Source organism: Camponotus vicinus, unplaced genomic scaffold (genome assembly GCF_025532165.1).
Source record: "Camponotus vicinus isolate PSW18456_S1 unplaced genomic scaffold, iyCamVici1.0 SCAF_9, whole genome shotgun sequence".
Lineage (NCBI taxonomy): Eukaryota > Metazoa > Arthropoda > Insecta > Hymenoptera > Formicidae > Camponotus > Camponotus vicinus.
The window spans coordinates 15,891,906-15,907,636 of NW_028141981.1; the positions used below are offsets into that span (position 1 = coordinate 15,891,906).

Genomic DNA, 15,731 nt, shown 5'->3' on the forward strand with positions numbered 1-15,731 from the left:
GTAGCTGCTTTCAGAGATAAATTGTTGACAGCGCATTTACACCGGCGGCACTGTAAATAGAGCTTGATGAATTATTTTCGCAAGCTCTTTCTCACTCACGAAGCACGTCACTTCTTCTTCGTCAAGAATACTATATGCCATATAGCGAGAATTAATTTAATTTTACGCATATCTATTTATTAACAGGCTGTTTTGACGAAATATTTCACGACATAAATATATTATATATTTTTATTGCATATTATTAATCTTTTTATTTTTTTTTTACGGACGGAATAATTTGTTTTGTTTCTATTCTATAAGCAATCTAATAAATCTACGATTATTATACAGCAAGTGCGCCAAGGCAATAACGATTTGCTGCGCGTAACGAGATATCGCGTACCTAAAGGCGAATGCGAGTGCGAAATTAGAAGAAATTCTATTGCGTTTCATATTTAATCACCGACGTTCCCGCCGGAAGCAGTTTAATTCCGCGGGGAAAATTGTAAAAGTAAAGAGCGCCGGGGGTCATTACCATCCCATCGTCCTGTATTTTATATTTCCGCGAATTCTGTGGGGAATACTATAAATGTAATTTATAATATTAATTCTCATTTCGCAATTTCGTTTTACATCGCAAATAAAAATCCCTTCTAAAGCGCATCGACTTTAAATTAATTTACAAGAATACGTAGGAAGGATGTATGTAAGAAGATTTGATAATGGTAATATCGCTTTATTTATTTTTATAGTGATTTATCAGAAATTTATGCCAAATCACATCCTCCTCTTTTGAAATTCGATTGCAACTTCCTCCTTCATGTTTTAATGCACCGATTGAACTCATAAAAGTAGTTTCTAAACTTTTATCGTACATTTTCATTATTTCTGTATAATATTATTTCTTATATACCAGAAAACTATTTTTATGATCTTTTTCCTAGGTATTAGTAACTTTCTTTTGACGAGAATATGTGGTTCCATGTAAGAAAAATTGTTAGATTAACGCATGAATATCAGTAAATTCAATACCACTGTCAATTACGTTGATCGATTTGATTTGGCATAAATTTAAAGTCTTAAGAATATAATTTACGTATATTTCCCTTTTTTCTTAAACTATTTAAGAAAATCCTATTTTTTCGTTTTTAATGGCTTACTTTATATGAGACAATATTAAAGAGAATAAAATTATCGTATAAGCATGCAATTGAAAAATAATCCGTTTGACAAAAATATTAAAAATTTTATATCCAATGAATTTAAAAATTTAGAGAAGCAAAATAATAATTACTTGTCAGTTGAAAATCAACATACATATGGATCTCTCGCGAAATTATTAAATTAACTTCGTATCGGGATCGTACGGGAAGTTAATCAATATTGACACCTTATCGGCAAAGTAAATAGGTCAAGTTATACATGTACATCTGTAACAATTTAAATTAAATTTGTATCATGTTAAATAACAATTTTTTAAAGATATCAGATATGTGTTTATGTCTATGATTGTTACAGTTTTTATTAAGTTTTTATTAAGTATTTTTAATCAATAAAAAAAGATGTTTTTTATGTATTTAGCAACTTTAGTACTTTTAATCAATAATAAGAGATGTTTTTGTGTATTTAGCAACAGTGATTACACAGAAAGTTATATGTTTTTTTTTTGCTTGCCTTTACTTATTTGTAATGCAACACTGTGAGTTATTGACGTTGCAATAATAAACAACGTTGCAATAAGTAATAATATTTATCGATAGACAGGTAATTATCGAATATACAATTTCTTTACAAATTGTTATTGTTTCACGGCATTTTATCCACTTTGTCACCATGATGATTCAAAGTACAATGAAAATGCAATTTACTTTTTCTCTCGCATAGAAAAATTTAATTTTTCTTTATGGGACGACGATTGACATTTTTATTAAATTTTGTAATATTAAGAAATAAGAAATCGCGATGATGCAATGAGATTTTATATATGTTTCCATTCTGTAATAATATAATTTTTCGTATTAAGGCTATTATTATATTTAACATCGATATATATCTATATTAAAGAGAAATAAATATATATTAGATTAAAATTAATGTGCATATTATATTTTTCAATCGTAAATTTTCACTAAATTGTTACATTATTTAAATAAATTAGTTAAATAAATTTTTCACAGATAGAGAAATAACGTAAGCGCGTAATCCGCCTTCTCAAAAAACCCCAAAGAAATCCCGTTATTAAACATCGATCGCATTTTCCTTGCTGTAAAAAGTAATCTTCTTAAAGTGAGATGAAGAAGCCATAATTGTGACAAATACTATTTTCACGACTTTTATCATTCGTTATCCAGATATCTATATATATTCAAAGGATAGATTTTAAAACGATATCTATGTAAAAAAAGCAATATTTTCAAAAAAAAAAGCATTATTTTAACCGAATCTATTAGAAAAGACATAAATATGAAGTGCATAGTACACGCTTTAGTAGTATATAATAAATAAAATAAATATTAATTAATATATCAAATTTAGTTTCATTAAATGTTTTACTTTTAGGATGAAAAATCCAGATGAACGCTCATTTTCTCACAATTAAATAGAAGATATAAAGCCATAAAATGATATTGCAAAATATCTTACTAAATATTATATCCCATGCTTTACGGTAATTGAGCAACGCTGTAAGAAGCTTATCTATACAATGAAAGAATATCCCGACTATATCTTTCACAGTTCTGACGTGTGATACAATGCCAAAGGAAGTTACAAGCCTCGACGGTTATTGTTGTAACAGGATGCGTCGTACTTAGCGGAACGAAAGACGCGTTAATCGCGTTAATCGTGAGGGAGTGCTCGCTTAAATTCGATTAATGTTAACTCTGCGAACGCCATTTATACGCTACCCGCATACGTTCAGCTATATCGTAAATTTCACAATAAATAATCGATTGGGGCTTTTCATTATTAATTTGCGAATAATATATATGTTCCATTAATTTATATTTATAAATCAATCATCAATCTGACGTCTCATTTTTTTGCATTTTAATTTGTACAAAACAAATATACTGCAATAACACAAATACAATCTAATATACTATATAATAATATCTGAGAGAATAGAATTGCAATATTCACAGTTTCAGTAGTAATAATTTTCTAATAAACTAACTATTACACTCATGTCTAAATAGAAACAAGCACGTTTACGCTTATACATTTAAGAAAGAATCATACGAAAAATATGTATGAAGGAAGGACAGCGCGCGAAAAAATGCCAACAGATTAAAAGATACAAATGAAAAAAAAACGCGAATACTCTCGGATCGTCATTACACCGAGCGTGCATTAGCTTTTATGCCAAAAATGCACCGAATCGCGCATTTTGCGGAAAGCAGCGCGCAGAGAGCGGTCCGGTGAGTCGTGAAATAACGAAGGTATAAGGGCGGAAATGCAAACGCAGCGAAACTGCGATGCGACGCAATTAAAACGGGTCTCGGATGCGGAACGAAGTGTCCATTTCCTGCTCAGCGTTAATTGAAAATGCAGTTATTTATCATGGCCCTTCGCGCGATGGAACGGCACGGGAGGGCCGAAAGGACAAAGTCCTTCGGTGGCGATTTGCCAAGGCAAAATAATTCGAACGACTTGGAACGCGCGGCGAAGGGATAAAGCTACATATATATATTTCAAAAGAAAAAAAAACTGTATTATATGAAAATTTCAATTGCGAAAACTCAAGTTATTTACGTTATTGTTTCACATTTGTGTTAAAAATGCAATATTTTTGTTTTAAATATAATAAGTGAAAAATTTTCACATGAATTTTTAAATTCATCTCTTAATTTATATTTAATATAATGACATAGGTATTGTTTTTCTATAGTTATGCAATTCTAGCCGTATCTCTCGTATCAAGTTAGCTCGTAGAATTTAGAAATAGAAACTGGATTAAGACGCGTAATAATGCCAGTCATATTTTGCGCTCTAATTCACCTTATTCGAGTACTTTGGATGAGTAATTGCAGCTGTCGTGCAAACGTAGCATATGAACTTAGCGAACTGTCGTGCGACTTGTTTTACGTGTCGAATGAAAATCATAAATCTCGTTTCGCGCGCCGTAAAGCGTATCACGTGTGCCGAATTATTTACAGTCACGACTCAGGAGATGAATATCTTCGTGAATTTTTTTTGCTTCTTCGATACGGCAGAGTCGGAATAAAATTTCATAAAATACGACCATAATTCGAAGAACGTTTTAATAAAATTCGACGCTGCTTGTGACGTAAAAAAAGAAACGATGGCAGATCTTACTTTGCTTTCGTCGAATAAATTTCGCTCGGAAAGTTAAAGTACGACTAGTAAGCTAATGTAAAAAGTGCATGCGAGGAATTTGAACCTGACTCACCCTGAAACTCCTTCCGCGCCGCGCTGACGGAAGTGACGATGTTTGCGACGTGACCCAGCACCGTTGCAAATAACAGCAGACCGAAGAACAGCTGACCAATCACAAAGAGATATTCGCCTTTACTCCTCGGTCTGAAAAGGAAAACAGAATACTTATTAACGTTTTCCGATTAACGTGTGCGTTTTTATCATTTTCACACAAATTATTTTTAAGTAAAATTATCATTTTACGCAAATATTTTGAAATATATACTGTTGTGAGCATAGAGTAGAATAATACATTCCTTTAACAATGCAATAAAATGGCATTTTATATCTTCATTAATTATTTATTCACCGTAGATAGTCGTTTCGAACCAAGTACGAAATGAACTGTATACAAATGGAAATTTTTTGTTCAATAAATACATTGAAATGTCGCCAATATTTTCTTTCTCTTTTATGCAAATTCCTTTATTTTAAGTGCGCCAACAAAAATATCAATTTATTTACCCGTATCATATCGATGTTTTTTGTTTTCTTGTTTTTGCGATTCTTGTTTGATTCCGACCAATTAATATGAGAGATAATGAGTTTGAGTTTTTATGTTACACCAATAAATATCGACACAATTAAAATATATCGCGGACTGCGAATATAAAATATGACAAATTTAGAAATGGCGTATGTATGCAAAATTAAAATAAATGTTATTAAAAAGAATTATGATATATTTTCGATGTTGTATTGCAGAATCTAAATATCGCCAAAAATTCATCAATTTGATTACCGTTTAACTGTTTATTTCTCTAGCGATTTGATCTGTTTTTTTTTATTTTCGATGAACAGATATTTTTCGGATACATATTGTCATCGATTTTTGTAAAAGCAATATACTTTACGAGGTGTAGATATTGCAGCGTTAAAACGAAACAGCGATGATTTGTCTATCATTTTTTATTAAAAACTGAACTCGAAATATCATTGCATGAATATGAAAATATGCGCGAAATGTTATACTTAATGATTCTAGACTCTCGTGGGAACATTACGCTAGGAGCAGAAACATGGCATGAAAAAGGAAAAAAAAAATTGTTACTCTAACAGTCTCGTGGCTGTGTGCTTCATACATTTTTACTACAATCCATATGCATATCGATTTGAGAATAATGCATATCATAATAGCGTAAAAGTTACTCCCGTGGGTTTCAACAATGTTTTTTCGGGAAAAAAGTATTCTGGGATTTATATAAAAACCGGTGAAAGATTATCATGTCAAATTGATGCACAATATGTTTTCCGAAATGGCTAACATAACGAAATTTTCTTTGTTTCCATGTATAACACAAAACAAATTTAACATATATCATGTTGTATATTTTATACGCAATGGAATAAATTTTGTTGCGTTAGAACAGTATGAATAAAAGAAATTTATTTAAATAAAAACTCTCTTAAATATTAAACATTTGCATAGCGAGCATTTGCGAGCACCATTTTCATGAAGTCCTTCATGCAATGAAAAAAACTGATCTGATTATATCAATGTATAATGTAGTAAATTCTCTTTCAAATTTGTATGTACAACATGGGGACGTGTAAATAAATAAATAAATACCTGGGCAGATCACCGATGGTTGTTAGGGCAAGAGTACACCAGTAGTAGCTCTGCAGATATTGCTTGACAACGTCTGCCGTCTCGGAGTCGCTGAACACCCAGTTTTTACTGCCGAAGCCGTTGTTCTTATAAATAATGTGATAGAGGCACCCGTTCCAGTGAAAGATCACCAGTAAATAATGTATCAAGGAAGTAGAGCGAAACAAATTCGGGTAGTTTGTGTGTCGCTCGGTTCTGTCCATGAACGCCCAGAACCTGCATCAGAGACGGAGAAAGCGGGTTGAGAAAATTGGTGGAAATTCCGGTGGTCGCGGCGCCATAAATTTCGAAATTCCTTTTAGAATGTTTCGCGGGGCGAGAATCACGTGGAGCAGCGCGCGCGCAACGAATGTTCGTTCATTTTTAATCTTCATATGACAAAGACTCCAGTCATCAACAGGTTAAAATATGTACCTCTATCCTTTTTTTTCGTTATTTATTATTTTCGAGTGCGGCGAATTTCCGTCGTATTGACGCACGACTCGCGCAATTTCACGATTTATGGCGTAGCGCAATGCAGCGATTGGAGCGATTGCGATCAATGATTTATAGCATAAACTATGGAAGAACACTAAAAGAGAGAAAAACTCCGAAGCGAACAGTGCACAAGTTTCACTATTTTTAATTTTATTGAACACTTTTTAATTTTATTGAACTTTGAATCTTGACGACTCTTAATCTACTATTCTCTCAATGAGATAAAGATTAAGTGAAATTATCGAAAGTAGATTTGTACTATTAAAGAAAGTAGATTTGTATTATTAAAGAAAGAATTATATTATTAAATCTTCGATGTTATTTGCCGTAATTTTCTCTCTTCCTTCCTTTCCTCCGATTCTTTTTATCATTACTCTTCGTAAATATGTTCATACTAGACGGTCCATGTTCTACTGCCATCATTCATCACTAAATACGGTCATCTGATTCCGAGTTCTGTTTGCTTAATACACACATCGCGTCCATGTCGATGTTAGATGAGACACTCATTTAGGAATAAATGAGAACACGGACGTTCCGACTGGTGAGTCATTGTTTTCGACAAAATCAGATTTGACGGAGTTTGCCGATAAGTCATCGATGCGTAATTCTCGCATGGAGGTAGAGGAATAGCAGTACTATTCTCTCTGTATTACTACTGAGGAGCGATAACATTTATTCATCATGTATTTTTTTGCGGTATTTCTAGATCGTCGTTTATATCGGAATGTAAACATTCACGTGCGAAAGGTCAACATCGCGTTATTGTGACCTTACGCACGAACTTTCGTAATTCTTTTCAATCTCGGCTTAATTTAAACAAGCCCCGGTGTTTTTCGTGAGCAGAAAAATCTAAACCTTCATACTTATAAAACCGAAATCAATTATCGAGACGAAGCAAAAAATCGCAATAATGACTTTGCTCGGTTTCTCACCGATCGATATATCGTAATCGTTGAAGATAAATTTTTCGCATGAGAATCTCTCATAATATAAAAGATACAGTTTTTAAAAAAATGTTTCAATTCGTTGCGCTCCACTTAATTTCTCGCCGAAAATCAATTTTTTTGAATATCATGCATCATGCATCAAACTTGTAATTTTTATGTAATGTTATAAAAAAACATTGGTATTATATATGAATATATAAATATAAAATGAATAAAATATATTGCACACATCAAGCATCACGATAAATTTGCTATTTAAATTTATCGTTTAATTAAAATAACTTATTGTTAGTATAATTGGTAGAGAATTAAATGATAATTACCGGTAAATTTTTACGAGTCTAAAACTTCGCAGCATACTGTTAAATCCTATAGATAAGTATAAAAAGTCGAGGGGCAGCAGGCACAGGATGTCTATGTAAAACGTAGTGCTGTTCGTGTAGTGGTTTCTCAATTTCGTGGCGTCGGTTTGCAGCACACCGTCTTCCAAGTATCCCGTTCGAATGTGAAATATTATGTCGAGCACGTATAAAAAATCCGAGAAGTAGTCCAGGCAGAACCACACCCAACGAGTCTCTCCTGTATTCGCAAGCAAAAAATGCCCATTTCAATATGAGCAACATACGTATTTGGAATCCATTTTTAATTACAAACAATTGATATAATTCTTTTCTAAAAATCAAAATATATATCTATTTTAAAATGTTTTTCTCTCTTGTAAAAATTCCATATATTCTTGAAACATAAAATCTTTCCATTTTCAATCGCTTATAATTATCAGTCGAGAGTTATTGATACCTCCATATTGATTGCTGTTATTTTTAGTCTGGCTTTTTAAATTCGTGATTGGAAAAAGGCGACTTCTGCACAAGCGAAATATTTTCGTATTTTACGTATTGTTTTATAAATTATAGGTAGCGCTTGCTTTGATATTCAATTGAAGGAGATATTAAAATTGCGATCGTTTTAACAAAAATCTAATTTGATAAAATTCCTCAAAATTCTCGAACACGTAAAGTATTATTAAAAGCTATTCATTGAAAAATGCCTTTATATGAATAAATCACAGCACGAATATTATAACGTAATTTAATAATTTCGTGCTTAAAGCGTTTTATTTTTTATTAATATAGGAATTCTCAGAAATCTCTAGCACATGTAATAATCAATATAAAAATTAAATCTGTAAAGTATATCTCACTTTCACGATTCAATAAATTTTGCAAGAAGATATACTAATATGTCTCTTGAAGTTTAAATTCTCAATTTCTCCGGATCTTGTGGAACGTACCCTGATAAAATATAAAATGTTCCTACGTGGAAAATGAAATAAATCATGAGCGCATGGACTAACCATTGATCTCCTGGAAGGCAAATCTATAGATGATCACCCAGAAGTTGTAAAGAAAGGCAAGGGAAACCACCATCGACCAATAGTAACAGAGGCGTCCCGCAGGATCGAAGATGAAGGACCAATTCGGCGCGCCCGTGCGAAAACCCCTTGATCCAGGTTGCCCGGGAAAACCTCTACTACCGCGTTGTTGTTGCTGTTGCTGCGCCGTGTATCTTCTAAGACAATAATTCAGTGAATATGCACCGATCAATTGTTTCTATCTCTAAACGTGATTGTGACACGATTGTCCATTTTTTCGTTACTATTTGCACCGTACGTGAAAATTCGCGGGTCAATGTGAATGATTACGATATTGAAAGTATCGAATGCTCGCGGCAGCCGGAAAAGGTCCGTACAATTTTGTATATACTGTTTTGGTTTCGTTAAATTAAAAAAAGTGGTTTCCATTGTTTACGGAAATACTTTTTCGCAATTTTACATTGTTCTCGATGATTCTATACCCCCTGAAGATATTTCTAATTAAAGAAGGCTTTAGCGTTACAATTAAGCGTTCTTTAACAAAACGCAGGAGAAACGTCACCCAATAGTACTTCAAGAAGTCGCTTGAATATTTATGATCCTTCATTCAATACAGATTTCTTCGTTATATTCATTTTCTTGAATTTTCATTGTGGAAATGACCTCCCATAAAGAAAGGAATTAGCATCAAATTGAATTTTTCCGTCAATATCCGTTTTCTTCGATATCGAGATATGAAAAAGAATAGTTATTGAGGATATATATAATTGATATTCCGCTGATAATTGAAATATTCCCTATCGATCGTTCGTGATTGCTTGCCAATAAAGCACTTACGTTTCGGTGCCGTTACAGCTGGCGTTGCTGAGATGATTGACCGACGCCGGTGTGTGCAGGTGCGATTGGTCACGCGAAGACGTGAGCGCAACTGTATACGGCAGCTTGAATCTGCCCCTCAGGTGGTCCCTTCTTCTCGGCTTGCGGCTCAGATCGAGCTCGCTTGCACCCCGGTTCACGTATCCTCCTTGAAGCGAGTCACGTGACGAACTGAAGTATCGCTGCGACACAGAATATACCTGCACCAATTAGGATGCACGAAGTATCACGACGTTATCTCGTAGATACAGATCCAGATGGTGCGCGCATAAAAATGCTGTATGCGATCTACGTAGATTTTTCTCCCTGTCTTTTATACATACACAGATACACGGTATGAATACATTCGCGAGCATATGAATGTGCAGCATAAATATATTGTACAAATGTAAAAAATTATTTTTGAACTGAAAAGATTAACAACAAGTACAATTATCTTGTCATAATTACTTTCATTGGAAAATGTTTTTCACCGTTCTTCGCGAAAATGCTCAACAATGCTGGGTTGATTAATACATGTATCCATCGTATTTTATTTAACTGTTAGCTCTATATACATATGTGGTAACTGGATAACTGAATAACTCGGTTGTTTTTCATATTTCGCGGAAATTCTCGTAGCACATATTTTCCGCACCGGTTTATTCATGCAACATTCGAGCCATCGAGGTATGGCTGCCATGCGGTTGTCACGCATACTGGACGGAGCGGATACTGCGAACGTTGTTATTCGCTCGCGAGATTGTTCTCGCAAATTTTTTTTCACGTCGAATAGTTCGTTGAATTAAGCGCGTCTATCGCGGCCCGGATACGTGTATAACGCTTTTCGCGAAAATAGACACAATATAGTTACTTCGCTGTTATAATCTCGACTGATATATTAAACTGATAAAGCCTAAGTCAGACAAATTTTTCCTCTATTTTTTCATTTTTTTTCACTCAATTTCATCTCTATTCTTTCTCATTTCGTCCATCTTATTTTTTTACAGCGTCAGATATATAACAAATTTGTCCACAGTCATTGTATCCTTCCAGGATTTTTTTTATAAAAGACGAAATATTTAGTATTTATATAGAATTTACTTATTAGATTTTAAAATTAAATTTCTCAGTAACAATTTTTTAATGCTTTCTTAAAATTTTTTATTTAAAAGATTTATTCAAGAAGAAAAAATATGTGTAATAATGACTATTTAAGAACATATTAAAAAGTCTGTACTTTTTGTAACAAAAAAAAGTTGAAATATGGAAAGCGAGAAGTAGTGTAGTGGAAGAAATATATTCTTTCCGCGATCTTTTCCAGTCAAATCCTCCAATTCTCTCAACGTAGATGGAATTGCAAAATTATTCGCTAAAAATCAGATTCGCGGAGAAAGATATTCGTGGACCAATATCGAGCGCCCAATGCGCGCGCGCAAAATGTCCTCGCCAGGACATTTTCTTCCGACGAGTGTGGTAGTAAAAGGAATATTTTACCCACGTGAGATCGCGGGCGGTAACCAACCTGCTGCTGCTGCTGGTGGTAGTAGTGGTGGGTGGGTGTGTGTCGGCCCATGAATTTACCGCTGACGAGGTCCAAGAGGCTCTGCCTTGAGGGTAAAACTCCCCTGGACAAGTTCTCCGCGCTCTTGGTGTCATCCTCCTTCTCCCTGCCGCAACCCCCGGCTTGGCCTTCGCCGGTCCTTCCGCTCCTGACGTCCCGGTACTTTTCGCCCCCGCAGCTCAGAGCGGACGCGGAGCCGACGCTCAGACGATGTCTCACACCGCCACTGATGACGCCTGTAATATTAATGTAAGAAATTGTGTATAAATGACAATTTCCTTTTTAAACTCAATCTATGAAGATTTAGCTATGAAGATTTACTAGTATGACTTTCCAGTGTGACTTATTCTTTTTATAAATATGCATAATTTCATGTAATATTTGCGATTTACACTCATCCATCGGCATTGGATTAGAATCATACATGAAAATATAGATTTTTAAATGTTTTGTTAATGAGATTAATTTCTTCATAATGCAAATATAATTAATTTTTTCAGAAACTTTTAAAAATTCGTTATGTAAAAATATCTTTGCTTATTGCAGGATATTCTATATAATAATGATACTATATAATTACTCCATAAATAATTAGAGATATGAAAATACATAATACTCTTATATCTGTAATAATGTACGAGTATATTTACAGTATTTAAAGTGTTATTTCTCTGCTCGGAAAAATAATATGAACATTCATGTGTCGGTACCACCTGTGGATATGATGACATTTATAATGCGAAAAAGATTCCGCCACGGTCGGGTAGAATTTCCTGTCTAATGAGGTGCAGATAACGTATGATATTCATGAAAAGAAAAGCGAGACTGGTGTGCAAAATATAAGAAATAAAAAGCTTCTTTTCAAAGACTCGAGATTCTTTAGAGTCTGGATTTCAGTAAAAATATTATAATAGAATTCTATGAAGATTTCAGTTTTTATAAAAAAAAAAAAATTGTTGAAAACCTTATTCTTAACTCTCGTAATGCATTTCTTTTTCCTCTTATCGTCCTCATATTATTTTGCATAATGCATAATGTATAAAAAATATTATGCAAACAATAACAATAATAATACTCCGATTCGGTGCTTGAATTCAGCACTGATTGTCGTCGGAAATGAGAGGATAAATAAGCAAGTTTCGCCAGGAGATCGGGCACCTTGGTATTATCTTTGTACTATGACACCTGCAATGCCAAAGACACTACAACGGGGCGAATCTCGCTTTCTTGCAGCACGAGATTACGGCTCATCCACTTTTGCTAGATAGTAACGAAGCGTGACATGATAAGGGGCACAAAATCCAAGCAGAGCAAACTCGCGTTTCACTCCTGTCATCTTGCGAATCCGTTTAACTAGGAATAAGTTCCTGGAGAGAAAAGTTATCGCGCATCCGCAGACAATTTTCTTTTTTCACAAATTAGAACATTAAGCGCGCGTTTAGTTCGTTCTACTACGTATGTATAAAGCCAGAAAAAAATATATATGAGTTTATTATATATACAAGGTATCTCATAATCTCTTTACATACTTTAATAGCGTGTTTTTCTAGAGATAAAATAAAGTAAAAAAATTTTACAAAAATGTTGAGGCTCGAGATCGATCTTTATAAATGTGCATTTGCACAATTATATAATATCTATTATCATATGGAGAATGTTAGAATTAGACGAATTAGTGATATCTATTCGCTATGAATACGAAGGAATTAATTTCATCGATCAATATGAGAAATATAAGATTTTCTCCGTTTTTATTTTAATTTTAATTCTAATTTTAAATAATGGCATTTAATTCTAATTTAATATTATCTAATTTAATTTTAAATAATGGTTCTAATTTTAATTTTAATTCTAATTTTAAATAATGGCATTACGAATTGAGATTAGGAGGGAGATTTATAAACAGACAATGGCAAAGAGACTTTGCCTCAAGCGAAAGAAAATAATGAGAAAGATGAGAAGAATAATTAAATAAATAATTAAGGGCACGCGAATGAAAAATACATGACGCGTTGTACAAAAGTAACGAAACTGTTAGTCCACTATTATTTCAGAAACGCCATAATGAGATTCCTGCTCTTTGAGTTTGTTTCGCAAATAATCTTGCGCGCGCGTCCGTCTTCCATTAAGACGTGGCGAAGAAAAAAGGTTCGCAAGAAAATCTGTGCCGGCATTCTCTTTATTATCTTCTGTTATTTTCTCGTTAATGCGATGTAAAATGACACTAAAACAAACAGCGAGAGATTTCGTCGAATACGAGCCGTCAGCGAGCAAATTCACGAATTTACATCCAATAATGCCTTTTGAATGCCCGGAAAAAGCGGAAAATTTGCTCAGCTCTAATTAAGGTGTAATTACTACTATTTATGCTGAGAAATCAAATATTGCTATAATAGATTAGCTAATTAATTTACTTTTATTTGTCCAACTGAACTTAAAACGCATCGTCGAACATCACGAATGATACAATGTATATTTTTTTTGCGCTATTTTTCTTTAACGATATTATGATTGTTTATCGAAACAATTTTCCAGCAATATATATATTATAAGGATAAGGGTAAATATGAGTAACAGACGATTCCAATTAAAGTTAAGAGTGTCTCGTTAAAATGTCGCGTCTTAGAGAAAATACAGTGGGCAAAAGTAATTGCTTTCTAACGCCCAAGAGACTTAATAAGATAAGTTTTGAAGTAAAAGAGGAGACAAGTTTCTTTCCAAGTACTTAGTATAAAGACATGTAGTATAAAACATTGGAAAGTTGTGATAAATATCGATCACTTTCGACATAGCCACGAAAGAAAAGCCGACTTCAACTTTATTAAGAAATCAAGTAAACTATTGACTCCCCCTTCAAGTTTTTCATGATGATATATAATCCATTGAAAAAAAATCTGTTATGAAATTTAATGCATACAAGAATAACATTGAGACATCTAAAACCGGATCTCATTTACAGTGACTAAAGTGATTTTAAATCAATCGAGCCGAAAGATCCGGTGAATTATGCGCGGCACATCTAGCGTGCATTATGGCAAAGGACAAATTAATTCTGGTTGGAGGCGCGAGTGGGTTTATTCGCGTTGCGGGCACGTCGTGTGGTCAATCCTTTGGACTATTGTACTGTTCTCTCAAAGACCAGCGACACGTAAATATTGTGTTCGGGTAAACGTACCACATGGCATACACGACAGTGCGATACGGCCGTGTCGACAATGGGAATACGACTCTCCAAATCGAATTTACGTTCTTCGCGCTGGGCACGTTCTTTATGTCCAATTTTATCGACTTGGCCTGTTTGGCATATTTCCCGGTTAGGTGATCCTTTCTGACGGCAATTTGCGCAGCGATGCGCGCGTGGTGCATTTTAAAACGTTAATCAAAAACAAAAGGGGAATGTAACTCATAAACCGTAATTTATGACCGTTATGTGCGCGAGCCCTTTCAGTTCTTTTTTCCGACTTTTCAAGCAAGAGAAATCTTTTATGAATTTCTTGGCGATATCGCGACTGTGTCATTTGATATTCCAGAAAACGGAAGGAGTCTCGTATCGAGAGACGTTATATTTAATCGTGATTTATTGCGAGATCGAAAAATTGTGCGTTATAAAACAAACCGAAAATTTTTACTTTGAATACGGATTTCATTGGTGCAGTAAAAATGTTTTATGGCCTGCGTGCGTTATTGGCGTCCCTCGTGTAAAAAGAAAAAGGCAAACACATTCTGGCGTATATAAAGCTCCGTCGTCCTATTATATATATACATATACACGCATATACATGTACACGTATTCGGATATGAATGAGTCTTAACACGCGCGAAGTCTTTCACAGGATATTACCAACAGCGATCCGAAAATTCCAAGTTTTTATGCGGCACCGTATCATTTCTGAAACTCTTACGGACGGATAACTTTTCTCCGCGCGAAAGATATATTCGCATTCGAACTTTTTCGAACGAAAATATGGCGATTTCAATATCCGTCTCCCAGCGACAGTTCCTCGTCGGCTGTGCCTGCAGAAGAGAAGTAAGTTTAATGATGACGCCGCGCGACCAAATGGCTAAACGGAAATCCTCGCGATGAGAAAATTGAGAAAGCACAGCGTCGACGAGGAACGAGGTAACGAAATTAACTGTCCGACAAGAATAGTAATGATATAAACCAAATGGAATTTTAATATGAGCGCAAGTGTATAATTATATATAATATAATATATAATGATATGTATTATATTGATTATGGAATATTGAAAGAGAGAGATAAATAGATAATTTCCGTTGTCATCGTTTAATTATTTTGTCATTCAGCGTATTGTGTATAATCATGTTTAATTATAAAGAAATTTGTCGATATAATGGTTCTCGAAAATGCTGTCTCTTCAAAAATATGTATTATCATTAAGCATGAATCAAACCGATGACCTGGAACAAAATGTCAACCTATGAAGCGGATAAGGTTTAATACTACACATTGTCGTTGAGACA

At 34.0% G+C, this 15,731-nt stretch overlaps 1 protein-coding gene across 7 annotated transcripts in view; it reads right to left on the minus strand.

Moving 5' to 3' along the window:
• Positions 1–15,731, minus strand: part of LOC145977015 (uncharacterized) — a 157,401-nt gene that overhangs the window by 60,418 nt on the left and 81,252 nt on the right. For 5 of the 7 annotated variants that reach the window (XM_083108632.1, XM_083108637.1, XM_083108634.1 and 2 more), the window contains exons 4-9: positions 11,208–11,482; positions 9,665–9,903; positions 8,810–9,024; positions 7,779–8,034; positions 5,990–6,244; positions 4,394–4,524 (exon numbers count right to left, since the gene is read on the minus strand). In XM_083108632.1, the coding sequence (XP_082964758.1) occupies positions 4,394–4,524; positions 5,990–6,244; positions 7,779–8,034; positions 8,810–9,024; positions 9,665–9,903; positions 11,208–11,482 (1,371 nt within the window). The remainder of the gene's footprint in view (positions 1–4,393; positions 4,525–5,989; positions 6,245–7,778; positions 8,035–8,809; positions 9,025–9,664; positions 9,904–11,207; positions 11,483–15,731) is intronic. The other 2 variants (XM_083108636.1, XM_083108633.1) reach the window with 2 other exon arrangements.